The sequence below is a fragment of the Lytechinus pictus genome, chromosome 6 (genome assembly GCF_037042905.1).
Source record: "Lytechinus pictus isolate F3 Inbred chromosome 6, Lp3.0, whole genome shotgun sequence".
In the NCBI taxonomy this organism is placed as follows: Eukaryota; Metazoa; Echinodermata; class Echinoidea; order Temnopleuroida; family Toxopneustidae; genus Lytechinus; species Lytechinus pictus.
Genome location: NC_087250.1, coordinates 8019377 through 8044304, shown reverse-complemented (window position 1 = coordinate 8044304; position 24928 = coordinate 8019377). Strand labels below are relative to the sequence as shown.

General features: G+C 36.8%; 1 protein-coding gene across 1 annotated transcript; it reads left to right on the top strand.

Annotated features, from left to right (window-relative positions):
* The first annotated feature begins 2185 nt into the window (after positions 1-2185).
* Positions 2186-24561, top strand: LOC129263858 (protein AATF-like). Its single transcript, XM_064100819.1, has 13 exons — positions 2186-2334; positions 7292-7450; positions 8431-8643; positions 9274-9495; positions 11744-11887; positions 12913-13033; positions 14213-14438; positions 15027-15194; positions 16615-16698; positions 17582-17643; positions 19260-19340; positions 20637-20708; positions 21932-24561. Exons 1-13 carry the CDS (start codon positions 2205-2207, stop codon positions 21990-21992), a joined length of 1743 nt encoding a protein of 580 aa, XP_063956889.1. The 5' UTR covers positions 2186-2204; the 3' UTR covers positions 21993-24561.
* The last annotated feature ends 367 nt before the right edge of the window (positions 24562-24928 follow it).

Sequence of the window (24928 nt, the reverse complement as noted above, 5' to 3'; positions counted from 1 at the left end):
CAATTACTTTTCCTTTCAAAATTTCAAATACAATTACAATTACTAATAAAACGTAATTACTTACATAATTGATCAATTACCTTGTAATTGTGCCCAACCCTGGTGAATGGGTACCTGGTCACGATAAATTCCATCAATGCACTAGGCACCGTTAATATTAACAGCTGGAGCTGAAGCTCGGGTAATATATAGTCCGCCAGTGAATGGGCAAATATAGAGAATCACTGCCTCATAAATATTGTGTATTAACTGAAAAGAAGATCGAAATTAAGCAACTTAAATAACTGGTTACAACACCTACAATCAGGGAAGATGCATGATGCAATTTAATACTTTTTCATGGAAAATTTTAGAATAATAAACAAATCAGAAAATTTTTTCAATTTTTTTATCAGACAAATATTTCATTCAATTTATCTGCTTGCTTATTCATTTTGCCATTTATATGATTTTCATGTATTTGATCACTTCTATATCTTAGCATTTATGGATTCCTTTCATTGTTTGTGTGTGTGGAGGGACAATGCAGATATGTATTTTGAGATGACTATTTGATATTTGTTTAAGAAATGTTATTAATATTTAGTGATTAAGACAAAGGATTGACCGTCCTGTGTTTGTGTGATTTGCAATCATTTAGTAATCCTTAGTCAATTTTGCAATTGGCTGAATTTGTTAATAATAAAAACAGAATTAAAAAAGTCAATCCTTTGGATTTGTACATCAGATATATTCAGACTAAAACTCATATATGTTTTTATTTGAAAGCCTTACTTTTGTTTCTCTATAAATTATTTTATACCCTTTGTTTATACTTTCAAGTAAATATTATGTATATTTCGTTCAGATGACGGTCTAGTTGGATGACAATGTGAAAATGAGGAATAAATATTTGATGTGATTTCTACTTTGTTATGACTCTTTTGTTCTTGTTGTTGTTGCCCAACATGGTGCATTTGGGGGAGGTTTATTTCCAATTGGTCCAATGCCAGTTCGTCCAATATTGCCAACTCGTCTACTCTCATTTGGTCTACCATCAGTTCGTCCACTATCCACATGATTGTTAATTCTTCTACTAGGCTCACCATTTTGTCTAATAACCAGTTGGTCCAATAACTGTTTAGTCCATATACCATTTGGTCTAATTGGACCAAGTGTTAATTGTGCAAAATGAATGAAAATAAAACGGATATTGGACCAACTGATTATGAGATGAAATGGTCATCTATAGACGAAATAGTGATTAGATGAAGTGATGATTGGAACAAATGGTCATTGGACCAAATGGTTGTTAGACGAAATGGCATTAGACTAAATGAAAGTAGACCATGTGTTGAGTGGACGAGTTGGCAGTAGACGAATTGGCAATTCACCATCGGGGAACTTTGGCGGGAGGTGTGGTTTAAATTAAAATGGAAATCCATGGACTCTAGCAAAACATTTATTTGAATAAAAAGAGAAAAATCAGCCAAGCATGACATTAATAAGTTCAATCGAAATCAAATGTAAAATGAGAATTTAATGACATTTTGAAATTTCATTTATTTTTCATAAACCACGATGCAACTATACAGTGATATGCAAATGAGACAATGATGTGGGGGGTGTGGTCTAGTGGTTATGACTTTCGTCTCAATCAGAGGAATGTGGGTTCTATTCCCAGCCATGGCGTGTTTTCCTTCAGCAAGAAATATACCCACATAGTGCGAACCCAGGGGGTGTTTCACAAAGATTTAAGCCGGGATGACGTAAGTCGCACTTAAATGCCAATATGTGTACACGATTTACAACGCGCGAACTTATTGATCAATGTACACAGTATAGTGCGCGTCCTCATGACACGATCTGACCAATGAGGTCAAGCCTTTTATACTGTACGCACCTAGACAGGTAAATGCCGGGTACCATGCAGCGGTTGAGGATATTCACACCACAGTTAAAATTAAACGTCCATCAAGAAAATATTGTTCGAATCTTGCCCCCTTCCCCCCCCAAAAAAAAAAAATTGTTTAAATGTTGGCTTCGAGTGGACACCCATTCCGAATTGTTTCAATCCTCAACCGTGTTCTATAATTATATACAAAACAAACTATATTTAAGTATTATTGAATATGAGAAATAATTCCATTTCTAACTTGCTCTTGGAAGATACGGTGCTAAGTTGCACAGTACACGTACGTGTGCTACATTCAGCATTTAAATGCATGTTCGTGTGGGAAAGCAAATTTCACAAGCTACGAAAAATGAAACACAAACAAGTAACGCTTTCAGAGCAAATTCTTGCTTTGAATAATCCTACACCTGTAGATGATCCTATTGATTACTGGGATGAAAGTGAGTATGATATTTACTGAATAAATATTGTTCTATATAGATAATACGATACTGCCATTAAAGAGCAGTGTGTCATTTCAGTCCCACACATGTCATTTTGTGTAACCGAGATTATCGGGGAGCCACGCCGCCGCGAGTAGCAGCCGAAGGCGAAGCCAAGCAAACGAAGACACTGGCCAGGAGCTCTCAGGCGCAGGCGCCACTTGTTCACTGCAACCATCCTGCCTGTGGGGAATCTATCATTAAAATATCAGTTTTTTGACCAAAATTATTAATTTCCATACAGTTACCCTTCCTGGTGGAGTACTTCAGGGATTGACAGTAGAGGCGCTGGTCCAAAAATTGGGATTGTCCCAGAAAACAAGGATATCCTCATAAACCAAGACAAATCATGTCTTGATAAATTGAGACTGTCCTTGTTTATGGGGACGTTTTTTTTTCACTTCCCCCTACGGGACAAAGACAGCAATTACGGGAATTGAGAGTGCTAAAAATAGATTCAGTGACCTCAATTCCCCCCAGTTCACCGTCTATTTTTCATGACTTACTGTCTTCCAATAATCTTGTTATGAAACCCGATATGTTTACATTGACTAGCACACTTGATTGGTGTCGGCACTTGACAGGTGAATGAACTTTCCTAGATTTCTTGTGTGAAGAAATCCTTATAAACTGAGACAGTCCCTGTAAACTGGGACGATCCCAATTTTCTGACCAGCGCCTCTACTGATTGAAACTAGGCCTACAAGGTAATTTATTTTTCATTAATCATGACATCAGTAACTTGGGAATAATTTTTGTATTCACCGGAGCGTTCAAAAACTTGAATTTTGGGGATATTTTTGTGTACGCCCTCTATTGGTGGAAAGTAATATGGCAAGAAAATTTTCATTTTTCAATCTCTATTTTAATTCAGAAAAAAATAATTTAAAGAATCAAATTTACGTAAGAGCGCAGAGCCAAGTTGTATGATGAATAGGTGTAATGGAAACTCTGTAAAAAAAATCAAGCATTTGTCCCAAAGAAAAAGAGAAAATAAGCCAAATATTGCCACCCTCAATATTTTGCCACACATGGAGATATAACAGAGAACAAGGTTATATCATAACCTTGTCCATTGAATGAGTGTCGGGCGCCTGGCTAGAATCGCGAATTTGATTAAGAGACTTGCTTTGACTTTTGCGATCAATTACTGGCATGACTGGTGGATTAGTTCTAACACTAAAAACAGATCTATCTCGAAGTTGGCCAGTGAGTACGAAGCCAAAACTGCGCTGAGGCTGAGCTGTGTGTGTGTGATTTGGAATTCTTGAATCTTAATGATAATGTTTTTTTTTTGTTATTTGAAATTGTTACTTAATCTTGTTGTGGTAGGCACGGCCATAGCGCACTAATCAGTGGTGCTCTCGCGGATATGCACAAAATTTGTGTAGGCGCGTCGGTTTGCTTATCAGTCAGAGGCGCACGGCCAATATGGGAGACTCTCCAATAAGGGAGACAATCTCCCATATTGGAGACTTGCTTTGTAAAAGAACAAAAGAAACAGCACCAACAAAAACATGATTTTTTTTCCACCCAAAATTTTGTCTCACTGAGGTCAGAAGCCCATTTGTTTTGTGTGTGATTGACAACAGAAATCCTTATCAAAACAAAGTAGACAGTGAATTTTTAAAGTAGACGGTGAAAAGGGGTAATTTTTCATGAGGAATCTGCTTATCAAATTTTTATTTGCCGCCAAGGTAATCCTTTTCCAGCAAATGTAAACAAAGGAAATTGATCTCCAAAACTGGAGACTGTCTCTGAAGTTGGATACCCAAATTCTTTACAAAAGTCTCTGATATTGGAGATAATCTCCCACATTGGAGACAGTCTCCAATATTGGCCATGCGCCTCTACTGGCCAATATGGGAGACAATCTCTCATATTGCAGAGATGCCAACCCTCCCGATTTCATCGGGAGGCTCCCGAAAATTCATCCCAACTCCCGCCCTTACGATTACCATCCTTATCCTCCCGAAATTACGATTTTTTTTTGCATTGATCAAATTGGATTGGAAGTACATGTATCGTCTGCTAACTTTAGCATGTAGTAACTCCATTACGTTTCGCTGCTACTAAATTCTGTGTGAAAGGCAGACAAATAAGGAGCAGCGAAAAGCTGGTGCATGTGATATGCCCAACGGGAATCCACTGTGCACCAGGCCGGTAGGCCCGGCTAGCTTCGCGAGGCGTGTGCGCTCGCGGCCGCTGGATTTGTCGAGTGGTGCGATGGAATATCGGTGTGTGATTTCGGCGTATTGATGGGTTGATATTGACACGAAATGGCGGAAAATCAACAAAAAAAGACCAAGAAATGGTCTCAGAAGTATAAGACTGAATACAGTCTCCAGTACCCGTGTATTCGGAAGTCGGAAAGAGGAATCTACCATGCATTTTGCACAATTTGCAGCGTGGACATTAAAGTTGAGCACGGAGGTCGTGATGATGTTCGGAAGCACGTAGGGAACAAACGGCATACGGACATTGCGAAGACGAGATCTTCGAGCTCCACTAGTATACCCTGTTGACTTATTTCACCAAGCAAGGGACCAGCGAGGAGGAAGACGTTACCCGCGCTTTAATAATAATAAAGAGGATAATTCCTCATTATTATAGTTGAAAAGGTAGGCTACTTTTCTTCTATTGTCCCCTCATTTTTTTTACATGTAAAAATGCATATTTGATATTTTTATTTTTATGTCAAAAAAGTGGGAACAATGTTTTTTTAAAAACATGTGAAATGCTCCAAAATAAGGGTCAGATTGCACCAGAGAGCATCTAGAAACCCAGAGCTTCCAGGGCCCTAAGGCGGGCCCTCGACCCCGGCCGCAAGGGTCGAGCGCTCCGCGCTCGAGATGTGCGCTACGCGCACATAATTTGGTGTCGGTTGCAAATCCTCCCTAATTCTGATTTCCAAAAGTTGGCATCTCTGATATTGGAGACTTGCTTTGTAAAAGAACAAAAGAAACAACACCAACCAAAGCGTTATTTTTTCCACCCAAAATTTTGTCTCGCTGAGGTCAGAAGCCCATTTGTTTTGTGTGTGGATAACAACAAATATCCTTATCGAAACAAAAGTAGACGGTGAATTTTTAAAATAGACGGTGAAAAGGAGTAATTTTTCATGAGGAATCTGCCTATCACATTTTTATTTGCCGCCAAGGTAATCCTTTTGCAGCAAATGTAAACAAAGGAGATTGGTCCCCCAAACTGGAGAATGTCGCTGAAATTGGATACCCAAATTCTCTCTCATGGGAGACAGTCTCCCATATTGGCCATGCGCCTCTACTGTCAGTGCGTTGATGCCCAGTTTGGTGCCAATATTATGGCAAATTGTAACGACTAACGTTTAAGTCTATGGCAGGGCGGAGGAATACTCAATTTCCCCCTCTGTGATTGTACCCCTGTACAATGCATACAGCGGCATCGTAACCGACTGGATTTTAGCTAGATTTTGATACCAAATTTAGCTTCGAAATCCAACGTAACCCGCTCAAAATAAGCTCAAATCTATCGATGATTCAGAGAATCTGATAAGCTCATTTTACGTTTCACCACTTTTTTTTCTCATTTTATGAATTTAGGGTTTGAATGGGTCCATAAATATGGATCGTCATCGAAACTTGAATTGAAGTTTCGATGTACATGGCTTTATATAGACCTGCGCAGGGAATCGCCCTATGCATACTGAAGTCCTAGATATAGGCTTGCAATTGCATGATGATGTTCATGGATTTTCCTGACGTGCGGCACGATGTTTACACACGAAATATGTATATTACGTCACTTAAAGTGATTGGTTAACATTGGTTTGACTTTTTAAAAATCTGAGCTAGAAGGTCACACTTGTCACCTGTGTCTGTGATATGTTACAAAAACGAAGCCCAGAAAAAATTGCGTTCGAAAATAATTATTTAGTGCTTCAAAAATTGAAATATAAAGTGACCGAAAACACCATCTTAATTTCATCCCATACACTTATGTGTACTATAGACGCGACGCCTCTTTACAAAATTGGGGTTTGCCTTGTAGTTTTAGCTTTTCATTCTCAATAATGGTTGTTTTCAGGGTTTATTAGTTCAAATACATGCACTTGTACACATGATTCATCTTGGTTTGAGGATTTTTTAAATCGGCTGCTCACAAAATTAAACAATACCTTTAATGTGCTTGCGCGCATCCGTGGAACATACAGTTGCAAGGTCAATTTCTTCTATGTAATTTTTGGCATATAAAAATGATATACTTTGCTACTTTTTCAAAAGTTATATGGAATTTCAGTAACTTTTAAGTAATTTTTATTATGTTTTAGGACTTGAGGATTATTGTTACGTATTTTTCATGACAAATTATAGAGCTTTGTAAATTTTAGGGTCCTACCTTCTTGTGGTGAGCTAAGCGATATCTGTCATTCTGTGTTTGGAGTTTGATGTGTGTGTGATGTGATTGGATGTACCGGCTTGTGGAAATAAGATTGACTGTCAATCTTGACGCGTACAGCATGACAGTGTGTACGTTACTTAACAGGTAGATCTATGTTACCATGGTTACACAGATAATTGTCTTTATAATCACTGAATTTACGGTCATCAAAGTGATAATAAAGTTGTCATGCAGTAAAGCTAAGCTTATCGTGGCAACATTTTTAATTACATACATACATGTAGATAATACAACTTTGTTCACTGTCTTGCTTGTAATTTGAGACACTCTTGAATAAAAATGAAATATTTTGTTACATACTCTGTTTGTTGTATTTTCTTTGTTAATTTGTTCTTGATAAAGTTGCAGAGATCAATAAATGAAAAGTAAAATAAAAATAGAAAGATTGTAAGTGATAATCAATGAATTGAAAGTTAAAACGATGATAATACTATAGAAACGTTAATAATATCTGAATTTGTTTTATTATTTCTAGACACTACAGCCAAAGTAGCAGAGTTTGATGAGGGAGATGAAGAAGATACTATTAAAAAGGCTCCTTCAGTTTTAAGAAGAAAGACTGCTCATCAATCGATTGAGGAAGATGGGAGATACACGGGACTGAAGACCTCGAGGAAACAATGGTCGTCATCAGGTCAGGAAACTGGGTGGGGTTTCACAAAAAATTGAAGTATGTCTAAGATGGTGTTGTAAGAAAATATTTGCAATCAAATGAAACAAATTCTGTCGCAAATTTTACAACTGAGAGATCAATTTTAGGTGTACTAGATCTGGGCCCCATATTACAAAGAGTTACGTTTGATCCGATCAATCTCAACTATATGGAAATCCATCAGTGTCATAATTTTTTCTACCGGAAATTTTCACAATGCACTTTGTGAACCAAGATAAGCACACTGAATTGTCAAGAAAACGATGAATGTGTGAATATACATCATATCCAGAAAATGTTTTGAATAATTATGCATTTTAGATGTTGACATTGCTGGCCTTCCATAGATGTGGTTGATCGGATCAATCACAACTTTTTATAAGACGGGGCCCTGATTACACTCTATGTTTCAAGAAGCAGATCAGCTCCCATTTGCAATTAATTGCAAGACATATGATTGATTTAGGGACTGAAAGTAGACTTACAATTGATCTCAAGTTTCTTGCAACACCCCATTAGTGTCGCATCACCACGTTGGTCAAATTAGGCCACAAGGATGCGTGCCACTGCGTATTAATAAGTTTGCGCGTTACTTAATCATGTGCTGATCAGCACGAAGCATGACTTAGTTGGAATCACTCTTAACTCTCTGTGAAACATCCCCCTAGTTGATCAACTTTGACTGCTTTTATACTTGCTTTACAAAGACATATCAGGCTTCAAGATTCAATATTTTTAAGGGAAATGCTACTTTCTCATTGGGTGCATTTCTATATTACTGCACAAATGGGTGAAAAGTGAAAAGGTTTTCATCAGGTCTACTTGGGGGCAGACTGATTTGAATCGCCATTTAAACCGGGGATTATGATCACCCCTTTTACAGAAATTTGTATGTTATACTGGGTCTGTATCTTGGTAAAACCCCTGCTCAGATAAACCATGTGGTGCCTCTTTTATTGTAGGACAAGGAGACAATGAATACATCAGTGAAGAAGATGATGAACTGGATGGAGATGAGGAGGATGACGATGTTGAAGATGCTGAGGAAGATGACGATGACCAAGACGATGATGATGATGACGCTGAGGAAGATGACAATGACCAAGAAGTTGATAATGATGAAGAAGACGAACTCATGACTCAACAGATCAGAGAGATGACTAGGAAGTTGAAAGGTACAGTAAACTAGTATTTGAAATAAAGGATGGGGATGATGATACTGCCGCTGCTGCTGCTGCTGAAGATGATGATGGTGATGATGATGATGATGATGATGATGATGGTGATGATGATGGTGATGATGATGATGATGATGACAACGACGATGATATGTCTAGAGGGTATTTCATGGAATTTGTGTGCACTGACTAAATTGCCAGCTCTATTTCATTGAAATCCTTGTCATTGATTGGTTGAGAAGCACTAGTCTCTGTCTGTTACCACGGTTACTGTCGAAGCTGACAACTTTCATGAAACACCCCCCCCCCCCCCCCTGATGATGATAATGGTGATAATGATATTGACGAAGATGATTGTGTGACTGGGTAAAAATTGATAATTGTTGTGAATTCATGAAATCAAAGCACCTTGATGTAAACTATACTTCTAGCCAAAATAAAAACTGCTTCAATAACTGAAGCTAATCAGTATTTCCTCTAAATTGGTATGTCACAATACAATAATGAATTATGTAATTGGGTAAAAATGTGAAATTGTGGCTAATTTAAGGAATGGAAGCAGATTTATTTTAAATCATAAGAAAAGTTGTGGAAATCTATTTGAGTTTGACTATGATTTTTTTTCAGGTAAAAGAGAGAATGTCTCAATGGATGTTGATGAGGAGATCTCAGATGATTATGATGAAGTGGATGACAATGACGATGATGATGAAGACGAGGACGATGATGATGAAGAGGATTATGATGATGAAGATGAGGAGGAAGAGGAGGATGGAGGTATCGAAGGCTTCTCCCAAATAAATACATCAGAGGAGATAGAGAAAGGAAAGGCAGTTCAGTCACAGCTAGGTCAGTAAAAAATTACTTTCATATTTTTTTTATTAATTGTTTTTTTGCCAAATAATATCCACTAAAAGGGTCAGGGCCATATGGGGGCAAGTTAAAAGCGACTTTAAGAACGACTGGTAAATGTGGTAACTGATATTCACCATTAAATGTTTATTGAGGGTTATTTAGGTGTAAGAAAGATTCACCAGTCGTTCTTAAAGTCATTCTGAACTTACGAACAGCTTAAAAACTCACCTGGGGGACCAACCCAGATATGCATTTTCAAGTAGTAAGGCAAAAGAGAAAAGCGAAAAAAAGGACGAAGAAGAAGAAAAAAAAAAAAAAAAAAATTAGGTCCGGGACAGTTCAGTCACTGCTAGGTTAGTAAAAAATTACTTTCATATTTTCTTATAATATTTTGTTTGCCAAATAGCATCCACTAGAGGGTCAGGGCCGTATGGGGGCAGCTGTTCGTAAGTCAATAGTGACTTTAAGAATGGCTGCTGATCCTTTCTTGTGGTAAATGATATTCACCATTAAATGTTCATTGAGGGTTATTTAGGCGGAAGAAAGGTTCACCAGTCGTTCTTAAAGTCATTCTGAACTTATAAATAGCTTTATGAAATGCCCACCTGGGGGCAACCAACCCAGATATGTGTTTTCAAGTAGTAAGGCAAAAGAGAAAAGAAAAAAACTAAAAAAGGGACGAAGAAGAAGAAAAAAAATTAGGTCCGGGGCAGTTCAGTCACTGCTAGGTTAGTAAAAAATTACTTTCATATTTTCTTAAATTTTTGTTTGCCAAGTAGCATCCACTAGAGGATCAGGGCTGTATGGGGGCAGCTGTTCGTATTAAAGTCAATAGTGACTTTAAGAATGGCTGCTGATCCTTTCTTGTGGTAAATGATATTCACCATTAAATGTTCATTGAGGGTTATTTAGGCGTAAGAAAGATTCACCAGTCGTTCTTAAAGTCGTTCTGAACTTTCAAACAGCTTTATAAAACACCCACCTGAGGGCAACCTACCCAGGTATGCGTTTTCAAGTAGTAAGGAAAAATAGAAGAGAAAAAAAAGAGAGAAAATGAAAGAAGAAGAAAAAAATATATATGAATTAGGTCCGGGGCTGTCAGTACCTTGCAACCTCTGCTCATTGAAAATCACTATTTATTTCTTCCCACAGATAATTTTGCTATGAGCCAATCAGATGCAAGGATTTCAGTAGCTTACAACAAATAGTCAGTGAAAATGCTCCCCATTGATAATTTTGCTTTGAGCCCATCAGGTGCAAAGCTTTCAGTAGCTTATAACTAAATGAAAATTGCTGACAATATTTCTCTAAGGCCGTGTTTATGCATCCACTTTTCAGGCCAGAATCAGCGTTTCCAAACGTGGTTAGTCCAAAACACGGTTGCGTCCATGCTTACTTTCATTTAAACGCTGATCGTAAACTCACAAAAAGGTGCGTTTGTAAACGTCGTTTGACCAGAATCAGGCTTTCTGGGGAAGTATAAACAGAACCACGATCGTAAACATGTTTAAATGACGTCATTTGGTGCATGCTTCCGGTGAGATGAAAATCCGCGGGCAAATACAGTCGCATTGCTCCATGGTCGCATGTTACCTCCACGGAATTGCCACTCATCTCCCTTGTTACATTTGCATGTGTGATAATTGATATAAGTACTATCACTAGTATTACTCTTCCAATTTGTCATCACGATGAATGTTGAGGGATTTACAAAAAAAAAACCTGGAATATGAGTTATAATGAGGAGACATCGCCAGATGCCCATAAACAAATAGATGTTATATTATTTTATTATGTATACTTTAATTTAATTCTTTATTTTTTCTCACTATTATCCTCACCATGGTGGAAAATATATGGCTGGGTCAAGTAGCTTAATGCAATGACTAAAATATCGGAAATTGTTCGATGTTTAAAAAACAGTCAACGTACCTTCCCCATAACAACTCTTTCGAAAAAGGGCGCGCCCAATTTGACCTCGCTTTCCTGCTCAACGAAAATTACGATGCGAAGCCAGCTGGAGTTAGTGATTTCGCCTCTGAAAAGTGAAGCATAAACAGCACTCCAAGAACCACGTTTACGATCGGCGTTTTGAATCGACGTTTGAAAAAGCTGATTCTGTCCTCGCAATGGAAGCATAAACACACCCTAAGTCAATCATTTCAGTAGCATACGTGTACAACAAATAATGCAAATCATTTACTTTCTCATGAAATTCTCCCAACATCATTTCTTTCCACAGGATTATGGGATGGCTTCATGGAAAGTCGTATAAAACTTCAGAAGGCTCTTCACCTTTCTAACCAGCTCCCTCAATGTCAGACGTTAGACAGGTTCTTAGAAGACGGGGAGGAGGACGGAGATCTGCCGATTATTCTCAAGAAAAGTATATACCTTTGTTCAATATTCTCACCTTAAAGTAAAAAGCCTTACATTCAATTTTAAAATTTTCTTTGTAGTATTATATTAGAGAAAGGAGGGTAAGAAATAGAAGGAGAAGGCGTAGAAGAAGAGGGATAAGATGGGGGAATAGGGGAAGAAGGCGAAGAAGAAGAAGCATTATGGGATAGCTTCACAGAAGGTCGTATAAAACGGGGGCTGCGGAACGGTTTTCAAAGTGGGGGGGGGGGCTGACCATGCAAAAAATCACAATCATATCGTCATTTTTACGTTTTTGTACATGGTTTTTGAAACGGCCCCTGTAAAACAGCAAAAGGCTCTACACCTTTCTAACCAGCTCCCTCATTGTCAGACCTTAGACAGGTTCTTAGAAGACGGGGAGGAGGATGGAGATCTACCGATTATTCTCAAGAAAAGTATTGAACTCTTCAATCAGTATTCTCAGAAGGAATTGTAAACGTTCATACACTATTCTTATCCTATACATGTATGTACTGTCTATTCTTTGCATTATCAGAAAAAGTAAGAGTATTTAAAATGTGGTATATGAAATAATAGTAGTAGGAGTAGTAGATGTGGTAGGAGGAGGCGGAGAAGAATGAAAATAAGAAGTAAAAATATAGGAGAATGAGAAGAAGTTAACTTTCCTCTGTTGATAGGCTGCATTACCTTTTGGAGATGACACGAAAATAAAAAGGAGAAGAAGGAAATTTACCCAAATGTGATGTAACTTCTGAAGGTTTCTATGGCGAAGAAGAATAGTGTAGTAGGTTTCACGGTACACCATGTATCTTTCTTGGGCAAGTGTTGATGGATGGTCCTTTTCAGGACCAACACTTGCCCAAGAAACATACATGGTGTACCGTGAAACCTGCTTCACTGACCCAAATGTATATTACATGTATTTATGTAATATTAACAGCACTATAGGGAGACATCTGAAAATTATACCTTACGGTGTAAGTACAGCATATGACTATTATGTTACAAATGTTTCTTCCCTCTTTGCAGGTGAGAAAGAATTGACTAGACTCATGCAGTCTCTTGTCAGTCTCCAGGATACATTATTACAGCAAAACCCAGAGACAGAGCACATCATCCATGGAGAAACTCCTGGTAATCAGTCTATGAAGTGAGTAAAATTGACAACCATATTGCACATCTGTATGAAGTTTTTCACACGTGCACAGTAGCATATCCAGCTGCCAATTCTTACTTTCTTGCCATAAATAATACTCTTTTGCAACCAAAATTATGGCATCCTGTGTTTCTTCATTAAATTCAAATATCCAACATCAACAACATTTAATAAAAAGTGATATCCTTTTATGAAAAATTGTCTGTATTTGGCATTATTTTAAAAAGAACTAACAGGATTCAAGATTCTTTTGTTGGTCAGTGTATGCATGCAAATAAATTTAGCTTCCAATTGCTTTAACACTAAGTATACACAAAGATGATTAGTACAATATATCATTACCATATAGAAAACTGTACATAAACAAACAAAATAAATTATTAATACTAAATCATCATTATTTATTTCATTTAACTGGATAAAATGAATTTTAGGTAACTGCATGCAAACAAAGGTCAAAGGATTACTGTATGCAGTTTCTTATTCCCATAGGTTAGCAGGTCTGGTTTTAATGGTCATGTCGAGAAATTCCTCTTTTTTGTGATGGAATTTCCTCATTTTTTGCTGGTATGATTCCTTTTTTATTTTTTTGATTAAGATTGGCAGCTCTTTCATTTCAGGGCCGGCATTGTTTGCACACAATGGTCGGCCCATCTAAACTATCGAATCTGTATATCTACATGTTTGTATTAAATGTAAAAGAATTTAGTTGCAGCAAACAATTATTTCTTGAGAAAGTCTTTTAAATCAAGGTTACCTGTAATTGTTACCATATTATCAAATATCTAGATCTGGTACATTAATGTAAATTTATTTTTGTGAAATCATGAAATCTTAGCTCAAAACTGATAATTCTGATGATCGCTAACACAGAAAAGTATATATGGGACAGTGTGTTAATATTGCTTGGAAAAATACCTTGACATTTGATGGAATTCTGTACTTATTTTTCTCAGCAATTACGCATTTTCTTCCAGAGCCATTTGGCACATATTTTTTATTTATATATACAAACACGGTAATTTTATTGGATTCTGTCCGAACTCATTTTTAGAGCGTTATTACAACTGATTATCTTTAAACTCATCTTATTAATCATTTCATCAGTGTCTCCCCTTCTCTTCCCCCTTCGCTTTCTTAATCAATCGTTGTTGTATACTTTCTACCACTCAGTGCAAACAAAGGCGACGACGATGACGAGGAGATACCCAGCGACGACGATGAGCCAAAGACGGTGTCGCCTGCCGTGGAGAGAAAATCACTGAAGCGGAAACTGGATCCCTCGGACTTTGAGGAGCACCTTGCCAAACATCACAAGAACTTTGAATCATATAGGAACAATACAATCCAAAAGTGGTACGAAAAGACGAGGTTGTCAACCGGAAAATTAAATAAAAAGGTCAGTCATTATTATCATGATACTAACAATGATAATGGAACATAATGCGTAATGCTTGTGTTTCGTAGCATTTTACAGTTAATTGTCATTACATGTACTTGCATCCATCACTTATCCACACAGAAAGTGTGCTATCTCCATTCCCTAAGCAGCAACTTAGGCAACTCTGCTCTACAATCACATTGCAGTTCACATCCCACCGTGTAGCATGCTTGAGTGGAGAGTAACATATATGTATATGTGCCTTGCCAAAGGAGATAAGCTGTGGGTAGGATATGAACCCTCAACCCTTAGATTAAGAGTCAAGTGACTGAACCACTAGACCACCGACCACCTTCACGAGAAATCGCAACCTATAACTGAAGGAAAATGTGATTCCTGAATTAAAACAAAATTGTAAATATTTTCATTCTGGTTGTGTAAGGTGACAGTTTGACTTCTTAAATGAAATAATTTTGACCTTGATTTACTGATTAATGCATTTACATTTTTGAATATATTTGGTTGATTTTTAAATTCAAAATTGGAACTCATATTTTTATTCTGAATTTTGTATGTTTATTTTCTCCCGAATTTCTGAATATTCAGTCTTTCAGCGGCTTTGAGAGGTCAGCACTGGTCCAAATCCAGCAGATTTTACAGGATCAGAACCGATTGGTGCAGAGGACGCAGCTTAAGAGGTCAGAGTACACAGTCTTAGGTCAAAGGTCACAGGTTTCAAAGAGAGAAGAGGAAAGCGAAGATGGAGAGAAAAAAGTAAGCATAAGATGGGAGGTAAAGAGAATGGATGAAAGTAAGAGAGCAGTGGAGAAAAGGAGAGAGAGAATGGGAGATTATCTGAGGAAAGGAGAAGAGATGCTAAAGAAATCAACACAAAAAAGAATAAGTAGTTTCCTCTTTAAAGGAGATGTTCACCCTGACAAAAAAGTTTAATGTTAAAAAAACAGAAAGAATAAGAAATATTGGTGAAGGTTTGAAGAAAGTACATTAAAGATATATAAGTTATTAGAATTATAATTTGATTTGTGAAGTCATATGCGAGCAGCTTTTCTACATATCATTTGGTAAAACAAATCAATCAAATGTCATTTTCTCAGAAAATTGAAAGTGGTTTTTATTGTACCTTCAGTATATCGGTACACAAATGATTTCACACACACCTCAAAAAGAAAATGAAAAAAAAGGCACCACGAACCATTAAAAAATTATATTTCTGCATTTCATATTCCATAACATATGGGGCAGCTGCTCGTTTATGACATCACAAATCAAAAACTTGAAATAATAATAAGTCCCTTAATTTTTAATGGATTTTCTTCAAACCTTCACCAATATTTCTTATTATTTTTTTCTGCTATTTGTACGACACAGTTTTTGTCAGGGTGAACTTCCCCTTTAAGAAAAAAAATGTTATCAAAACGGTTATGATCAAAAAACTTTTGCAAAAAACATTGATTCTTTAAGCGTGTGAGATAGCATGTACTAAAAGCATGGCATTACTTCATAAGTGATAACGGTACCGTAATTTAAATCAGGGGACTATTTTCATTCTCATTTCTGAAATGCGTATACTTTGTTTACCAATGGAGGGGGAGGATAGGCCTGGCGCATGCCTTCTTTATTGCCACACAAGGCCCATTTATCCTATTTCAGAGTGCTAAGAAACTCCATTCTTATTTGCACTATATAAACACTGAGTATCATTATTATCATTATTGCTTTTATCATCATCATTATTATTCAGGGTTCCTACAGTCATGGAAAATCCTGGAAAATCCTAGAAAAATGTGTGGTCATGGAAAGTCAGGGAATTTGGAAAATTTGTGAAAAGTCATAGAAAAGTCATGGAATTGCATTTACCTCTTGGCTATGGCAGCTTTCCAGTTTGTCGCGTCTCGCAACTCTCATACTCTGTGGTCATACTCTGCTATTATAATAAGTGTTCATGATTTCCATTTTTCCCAGTTTTGTGACATCCCAAATTCCACATAACTCCGGGATGTCATGGGAAGTCATGGAAAGCAGCAATTCAGTCATGGAAAAGTCATGGAATCCTGTTTTCAAATTTCTGTGGGAACCCTATTATTGTTTGTGGGGTTTTTTTGTTATCAATTTGCTATGGAAAAAGATATTGTCTGTTATCGCGAACAACTTTTGTGATTGCCTTTCTCTCCAGGATGAAGACATACCAGAACTAGCCAACCAACATCTCAAGAACCATGATCCAGAGATCTTTGATGATGATGACTTCTACCATCAGGTATGATAGGCTTGAATTTATCGTCATTCGTGCCTCAAATTGGCAACAATTTTAATTTATACCAGAAACTGTTGACCAACATCTGAAGAAAAATAATCGGGGGTTCTTATTTTTATTTGGCAACCAGTCAATTTGACTATTTTCGCCATCATAAATATTATATTATTAACGTTTGTTTTCTTTGAAAAAAGTAATTGAATAAAGTAAAATTCAAATATTTATTTCTTTTTCCTTTCTTTTTTCTTTTTCTTTTCTATGTCTTTTTTTTTTCTTCTTTCTCTCTTTTCTTCTTCTTTCTCTGCTTTAAATTACCAAATTGGCAACAATTATAATTAATGCCAGAAACAGTCGACCAGCATCTGAAGAAAAATGATCTGCTTTAAATTAGGTGTACCAAATTGGCAATAATTAGAATTTTTGCCAGAAACAGTTGATCAACATCTGAAGAAAATTGTTCTGCTTTAAATTACCAAATTGGCAACAATTATAATTTATGCCAGAAACAGTTGACCAGCATCTGAAGAAAAATGATCTGCTTAATTTACCAGATTGGCAAAAATTATAATATATTCCAGAAAAAGTTGATCAACATCTGAAGAATAATGTTCTGCTTTAAATTACCAAATTGGCAACAATTACAATTTATGCCAGAAACTGTTGACCAGCATCTGAAGAAAAACAATCTGTTTTAAATTACCAAATTGGCAACAACTATAATTCATTTACTAAATTACTCAGATTGATTCCATTCTGCTTAGGATTTGATGAAAGTGTTGCCAAAAAATTTAATTGAAAAAAAAACAAACGTGAAAACAAATCTATTTGTATGTAAGATAATAAAAGGACTGCTGATAATGATAAATTTTATGTGTGTGTATTTCAGCTGCTGCGTGAATTGATAGAAAGAAGAACAAGTTCAACAACTGATCCTATACAACTAACCAGGTGAGTTGTACAGCGAGAGAGCAAGAAGTTTGGTGAATGATGTACATGTAATTACATTATGTGGTCAAACCGGGCTTGCACACAACTTTTTATACGCCCGTCGTAGACGGGACTATTATGATATCACGCTCAGTGTCCGTCCGTCCGTTAACTTTTTCTTGTAAACGCGATAACTTCGGTTTGACTTAACCTAGGCTCATATAATTGATGTGTATGATACTAGCATAGATCCCATGAAGCCTATTGATTATGAGGTCAGAAGGTCAAGATCACAGTGACATGTTTTCATCTTACCCTTCTGAAGTCCTTGTTGACGCGATAACTTAGTTGAACTTAACCTACATGTAGGCTCATATAATGTGGTGTGTATGATACTAGCATGGATCGTAGCAATTCTGTTGATTTTGAGGTCAAAGGTGAAGTCACCACCTTCCACTTTTCTTGCTTGACCAATAACTCCATTTTCCACGTTACAGGCGGTCGTATTATGTGCTCGCCTTAACGACACTCTTGTTAGGGTTGAAAATCGCAATGAGTTGGATTATTTCCAGACATGCCTGTATGCCTGGCTTCTCAGAAATGATGTTTCGTACAAAGTTTGTTTGATGGTTGTTTTATGATATTCCAATTTCTTTCATGTTCATGAATGAAAAATGTGAAAAATAGATGAGTTTCTTGTTTACTTGATTTCACTGTTTTACTTGAAATTTCTGTGACATTTTCCCTGTATTTTACTCAAACAATAAAAGAACGTCATGGACAGTCGTAGAAACTGTTCTTTTCCAAAATATTAATTTCACTCAGATTCACGGTCATTTGCAAACGGTCTGACACTTTCTTAGCAGTTTAAGGTAAACTCTTGTTCACTTTAGAGCGAATTTGAGTTCACCACAAAATGAAAACCGGTTGATATTTACACTGCTCCACCATGCCTTGGTGATGTGTCTTCCCGACTGCCCTTTTTCTTTTAGTTTATCAAATAAAGTCATAGATATTTCATATTTTTATATGTGTGTGTGTAAAATATGTCACTCATGTAACAAAATAAACTTCAGCAAGTATTATCTTACTCAATTAATCAATAGTCCATCTTTTTTTCTACATTCTTGGAGGACAGACTTTGAATTAACAGAATACAAAAGAATAATAAAGTAGGGAGATGACATCATCAGCTTGCTCATTGCATATTCAGGAGGATATGCATAGACCCGTTTCACCAAAATAATGCAAAACTTTGAAATGTCAATTTTCAGTGTTTTGACCCTCTGTTTTACTCTTTTTATTCAAAGTACACAATTTTCAGTCCTGCATATCCCTTCAAAGTAAGTTAATGTTCTTAATTTATTTGTTGGGGGGTGTCGTGGTCTAGTGGTTAGACTCGTCTTTCAATAAGAGGGACATGGGTTCGAATCAAAGCCGGGGCCTAATTTCCTTCAGCAAGAAATTTATCCACACTATGCTGCACTCAACCCAGGTGAGGTGAATGGGTACCCGGCAGGATTAACTCCTTGAATGCACGAAGCGCCTTTAGCAGCCGGAGCTAAAGCTGGGGTAATATATAGTGCGCCATTGAATCGGTGCCTCATAAAAGCTGTATTATTATTATTATTTTACAGACAATGGTTACAAGTGCAGAAGCTTAGAACGAAGGTTAAGAGACAGGTCGATACCAAGGCGAGCAAAGGAAGAAAAGTCAGGTAATTAAACCATTCAGGAGTGTGTTGTGGCTCTGTCTCCCATCCTTGGGGTGTTTTGTGAAATGAGGGTGGCAGAATGATCCCCCCACAGGTTACAATGTACATATGGGCTATTCCACGGTTACTCACGTTACATTTGGAGACACCTTGACTCATACTTGGAGCTGTAACTCCATTATTATTGATAGAAACTAAACATCTCTTTATCACAACATAGTACGCAGTCTGAATATCCTTTGTATAAAAACAAAACTTGGGAAATTTCATTATGCTCCTGGCAAATCTTTGAAATATGTCGGTTACTCATGTTACATGATTTGGACATGCATAAAATGAAAAGTGGACTTAAGTGAAAAGTGTCCTCATGCAAGGCTTTTATGAAAGTTGATTATATCCATTTCAAAGAAGTATATTAGGGAGACAAATTTGTATATAATTAAAAAAATAAAGAACACATGGTTTTTACTTGGGGTGCAGATAAAGTGGTTACTCACGTTATGGTTCAGATGGGCTATATGTACAAAGACACATTGAGCTCATGTCCACCAACCTATGGAATTGCCCATATGTATAAGAAATATGTCACATCACTTAATGACTTTATCTTCCTAGATATGGGCCCCGTCTTACAAAGAGTTACGATTGGTCCAATCAACCTCTAATGTATGGAAATCCATCAGTGCGCAGTGTCCTATTTTTTCCTGCAGGAAATTTGCAATGTTCTTTGTAAACAAAGAGAAGCACCCTTTTCAGAAAGCAATGAATGTGTGACGAAAACATTCATTTTAGATGTTAACGTTACTGGCTTTCCATAGATGTGGTTGATCGTATCAATCGCAACTCTTTATAAGACAGGGCCATGATGTTCATGACAAGCTATATAGTTTTATGGCACCTATTAAAAGACCTACGGTACATGTATCTTACTTAATTACTTCCTGCCCGTTATGCCTCCTGGCATGTAGGGCAGCAACAAAAGCTCTCCACTCCTGTCTGTCATGGGCCAGTCTCTGCAGTGATCCCCAGGTCTGTCAGAGGTTAGACATTTGGCCCTCTATGGTCCATCGTCAGGTGTTCTTGGGTCGACCTCGTTTTCTCCTTTCTTCTTGGGTCCATTGCAGTGCTGTCCTTGTAATGTCATCCACTTCTTTTTTTTTTATATACCCAATTTTAATCATTAAAGAGTGGGGGTTAGCTAGCAGCATGACAAATCGCCCCTCCCCTTTTTTCACCTGAGATTACAATTAAACTAAATCTACTTCTACCTATTAAATGATTTTTTCGTTTTCTTCCCAGATATGACGTCCATCAGAAGCTAGTTAGTTTTATGGCACCAGTGGATACATCCACCATGTTACAGGAGGCTAGGTAAATTAACAAAGTGCTTTTCTGTTTTGCTACATACCGGTAATTTGGTTTGGTGCCCTAATGCAGACCTGCCAACCTTCTACAACCAAAAAAAAGTATTCTTAGAAGGAAAAAAGGTATTTTTTAAAATTTGGCTCAACATAACAATCACCAGCCTGTTGTAGTGAGATCGGTGAAAAAACATGTGAAATGACTCTACTTATAAACTTGATAATTCACTCTTTTCAACATTTGCTTGTAGGCGAGATTTACTTGTTCTTTTCATGCAACAAGTTACTCGCCCGACAGTGATTTTTACTGGTCTGGGACTGTCGGACTGGCACTAGTGTCACGCGCTGTGACATACTCCATGATCAGAATTTTTTTTAATAGGTAACAAATCATAGAAAAATTTATTGATGTATTCAAAGCAAAAAAGAGGAACAAATACTCTAAAAAGGGAACGGTTGGCATGTCTGCTGATGAGGAAGGATGCAATGAAATTTAACAAGTATCAAACAGGCTGGAAAGATATTAGGTATTGAAATAAACTCTGATTACAGATGTAATGTCATTAGTAAGTTCAAAGACATTCTCACAGATAACAAATACCCTCTGCATAGTTGCTATAGATTGCTGCATTCCGGAAAACATCTTCAAAGTTTGAAGAGTCGTACAGATAGATCTCTGAATTCTTTTGTACCCATCTCAATAAGATTGTACAACTCAACTCCTGAAAATCAAGCGTACGATTAATCGCTAACCTTTGTGTTAAGGGACCCGGGTCGTCCATCTGTTAGTCCCTTTATTTGAGATTTTGTCTAAAAATTATGAATTTTAAGCCAGTTGAGGACTACCTTATACTTCTAAAGTTTGGCCAGCATGACCAATATTTAGAATGCATATTAACTGTCTGTGTAAGGCAGTTCCCTGGATGTCTAATTTTGCTGATTCATATCAGTGATGTTGCTTCCTATAACTTTATATAGGTTGGGTATTGCCAGACAAGTTAATACATACATTCACAGACTATTTACTCCAATAAACTTTTTTCTGTAGGATGTGCAAGTATTCATTCCCACACGACTAGCTAAAATAAGCATAATTCTTTCATTTTCTGTAAGATGTACCAGAATTCATTCACTCACTCAAATCATTTTTTTCTGTAGGATGTACATGTACATGTATTCATGCAGAGACTATCGACTCCAGTAAACTTGATTCTTTTCTTTTTTCTTCCTCAGGATGGAACTTTTCAAATCCATCTTTGGGCAGAGCCTGACAGAGGAAGAAACAGCAAGATAACATTGACTTTGAGAGACACCCTAAGTTGCATCTTTATCGTGAAATCGCTCGTTTCTTTTTTTCCCCGAGGAGAGACTGGCAGACAATGGCATACTCACCGCCATGCATCATCATCATCAGTTCTTCCATACTGTCATTTTGGGTACTTGTGGGTGATGTTTGACAATAGATTTGCAATATAAGCAGATGATATGGGTCAATAGACCAGTTTGTAGTTACTTCATGGACAATTTTGGTAAAATGACCTTTCATTTCTTTCACGATAGGCAGATTTCAAAGCAAGATATTACGTAAGCTTACCTTACATAGCAGGATGAAGAAATTGAATGGACCAGGTGACTAGAATAGCACACCAATGAACACTTTATGAAGGTATTTGTTGCATTCCTACTTTGAATGCATATCATAGCATGTTGCACAATGTACTTGGCAAACTGTGAAATACCAGTCGTTCGTGTACGAATTGTTGTTTTTTGTGGATGTACATGTAAATGAAAGCCACTATTCAAAAGAATATATGAATAATCAAGATATCAAAGTTGGTGCTTATCTCATTAGATTTTAAACCACCATGTCACTTTAGTACAAATGACCTTCCTCTGATCATGCATAGAATCTTTTGATCATGCGCAGAGTGGAACTACGAACTGGCTTATTGTCTGGTATTTTTCAATACACTGTCCCACATGTGCTCATCTGTGTTGGTGATCTACAGTGTGATTGTATTCCAGCTTAGATTTTCGGGATTTCACAAAGTTCAGTTTATGTAACTACCACATCCACAATGATATACTGTAGTTTATCATTCATCTTGGGGTTTTACAGTCTTTCTTGTAAAATAGGTGTTTAAACAACTCCACCCAATTATCTTTAATCAGTGATTTTCTTTAAGACTTATTGCAAATCCTTAGTAAGACAACAGCTTTCTGGGGCTTAACTTATATTTCTATCAATTGATCCTTTTTTTTTATTCCTCAGTTAAATGTTTCTTTAATTTATGAATCTCACTCGCATTGCATCCTATAGGCCTCTAGGGAAAAATTAAGTTGTGGACCTTCAAGTAAGAGTCTGTCTTTCAGGATTGGTAGCTCATAAAATAATAAAAACACACAAATTTCAAAGCCCTTTGTTGTTTGTTGCATTAGGTGTTAACAACGCAAATAATAATGATGCAAATTACTACAGAAAGCTAAAGTTTATATCATGTACTTAGTTTATTTATTTATAGTGATTAAAATTGTTCACATATTTTACCAGACGTAGATGATATACATTGTTATATTTACCCAGTTGATCAGGGCCCCGTCTTACAAAGAATTGCGATTGATCCAATCAACTACAACTATGGAAAGCCAGCAATGTCATCTCAAAAGCATGTTTGTGCAACATATTTTCTAGATATGATGCCCATTCATAAATCTATATTTTTCTTGAAAATTCAGTGATTATCTTTGTTTACAAAAGGACATTGTGCAAATTTTCTGAGAAAATTATGACATTGATGGATTTCCATATACTTCAGGTTTATTGGATCAATCGTAACTCTTTGTAAGACGGGGCCTTAGTGTACTGTCTGGTAATAAATATTAAGTAGACTAAGGGGGTTGTGCAAGAAAATACTTGCGATCAATTGCAAATTTCTATTGCAATTTTACAATCGATTCTATCAATTCTATCAATTTCATCTTAAGAAAATTAGAATACATTCCTTGTTGCAAGAGGAAGATTAGCAATCAATTCGGTTGATTCACAATATGGAGCGCCACCTATCAGATTCAGCGGACAGGCCGAAATTTGGGTTTATTTCCAAATCGTCCAGTTGCCAACTCGTCTACTATCATTTGGTCTAATTGGACGACTAACTGTTAAATTGTGCAAAATGAATGAAAATTAATTGGATATTAGACCAACTGGTTATGAGACGTAATGGTGATTAGACGAAGTGATGATTGGACCAAACGGTTGTTAGAGGAAATGTTGTACAAAATGGCATTAGACTAAATGAAAGTAGACCATGTGGTGAGTGGACGAGTTGGCAGTAGACGAATTGGCAATTTACCAAAATTCGCATGCCTCATGGGAAACTGTAGACATTGAAATTAATCTCTGTGGTGCGCGCTGCATGCATGCGACTCGGACGGCTTGCATATGCTGTCGACCAGGGTCCAGGAAGAGAAATTTGCTGCATACTTCTTTGCGAAATTTAAAGCGTTTGCTGCCTGTAATGCCGACCCTAAAGTTAGAACTTGGCGCGTCCACCGCAACCGATAGGGGGCGCACTGTATTGTGAATCCAGCGACTTGACAGACATAAATTGTATAAATGACTTGGAGACCACCAAAAGATTTGCAATTGATCAAAATTGTCTTGCAAAGCCCCTTTACAAATACAAATGATTCATATACAGTACATGTATGCCGTGTTTCTTGAATCTCGCCGAATCAGCGAAAGCCTCGTACAATATGAATGAATGCCATGATCGACCTAAAACACAATTTCCATTTTCGCATTACAATTAGTTGTTTGTTGCAGAATAAATGTTTCATATATTGTTAAAAACATAACTGTATTTAAAAGTTGTGTCGGCTTCCTGTGTTTCTGCCATTTTAAAGAGAAGTATATAGAATAGACAACCCCCGGATAAAATCAGCTTTTCCCCTAAATTCAGCAGCATATGTCCCCTCCATTCTAAAAATAAAAATGTAAACAAATAAAACTATAGCAAATTTCAAAAAATAAAAGTTACAAGAATAACAGAATATTTCTAATATTTTTTACAAAATTCAACATAGCTCTCACATTCATTGCATCATAGTCTTTACTAATACTAATAATTTTCATGGAATATATTATATATCAATTGTAAGGAGATATTTCACAGAAATAATCAGGAAATTATATGGAACTACATTAGGGCAACACATCTACAGTATCAT

Bases quoted from the DNA above. Each gene is read 5' to 3' on its own strand.
- LOC129263858 (XM_064100819.1), top strand. From the start codon at position 2,205: ATGTTCGTGTGGGAAAGCAAATTTCACAAGCTACGAAAAATGAAACAC. The intron at 9,496-11,743 runs GTCAGTAAAAAA...TTCTTTCCACAG, and splicing joins GGCAGTTCAGTCACAGCTAG to GATTATGGGATGGCTTCATG. The intron at 14,439-15,026 runs GTCAGTCATTAT...CTGAATATTCAG, and splicing joins CCGGAAAATTAAATAAAAAG to TCTTTCAGCGGCTTTGAGAG.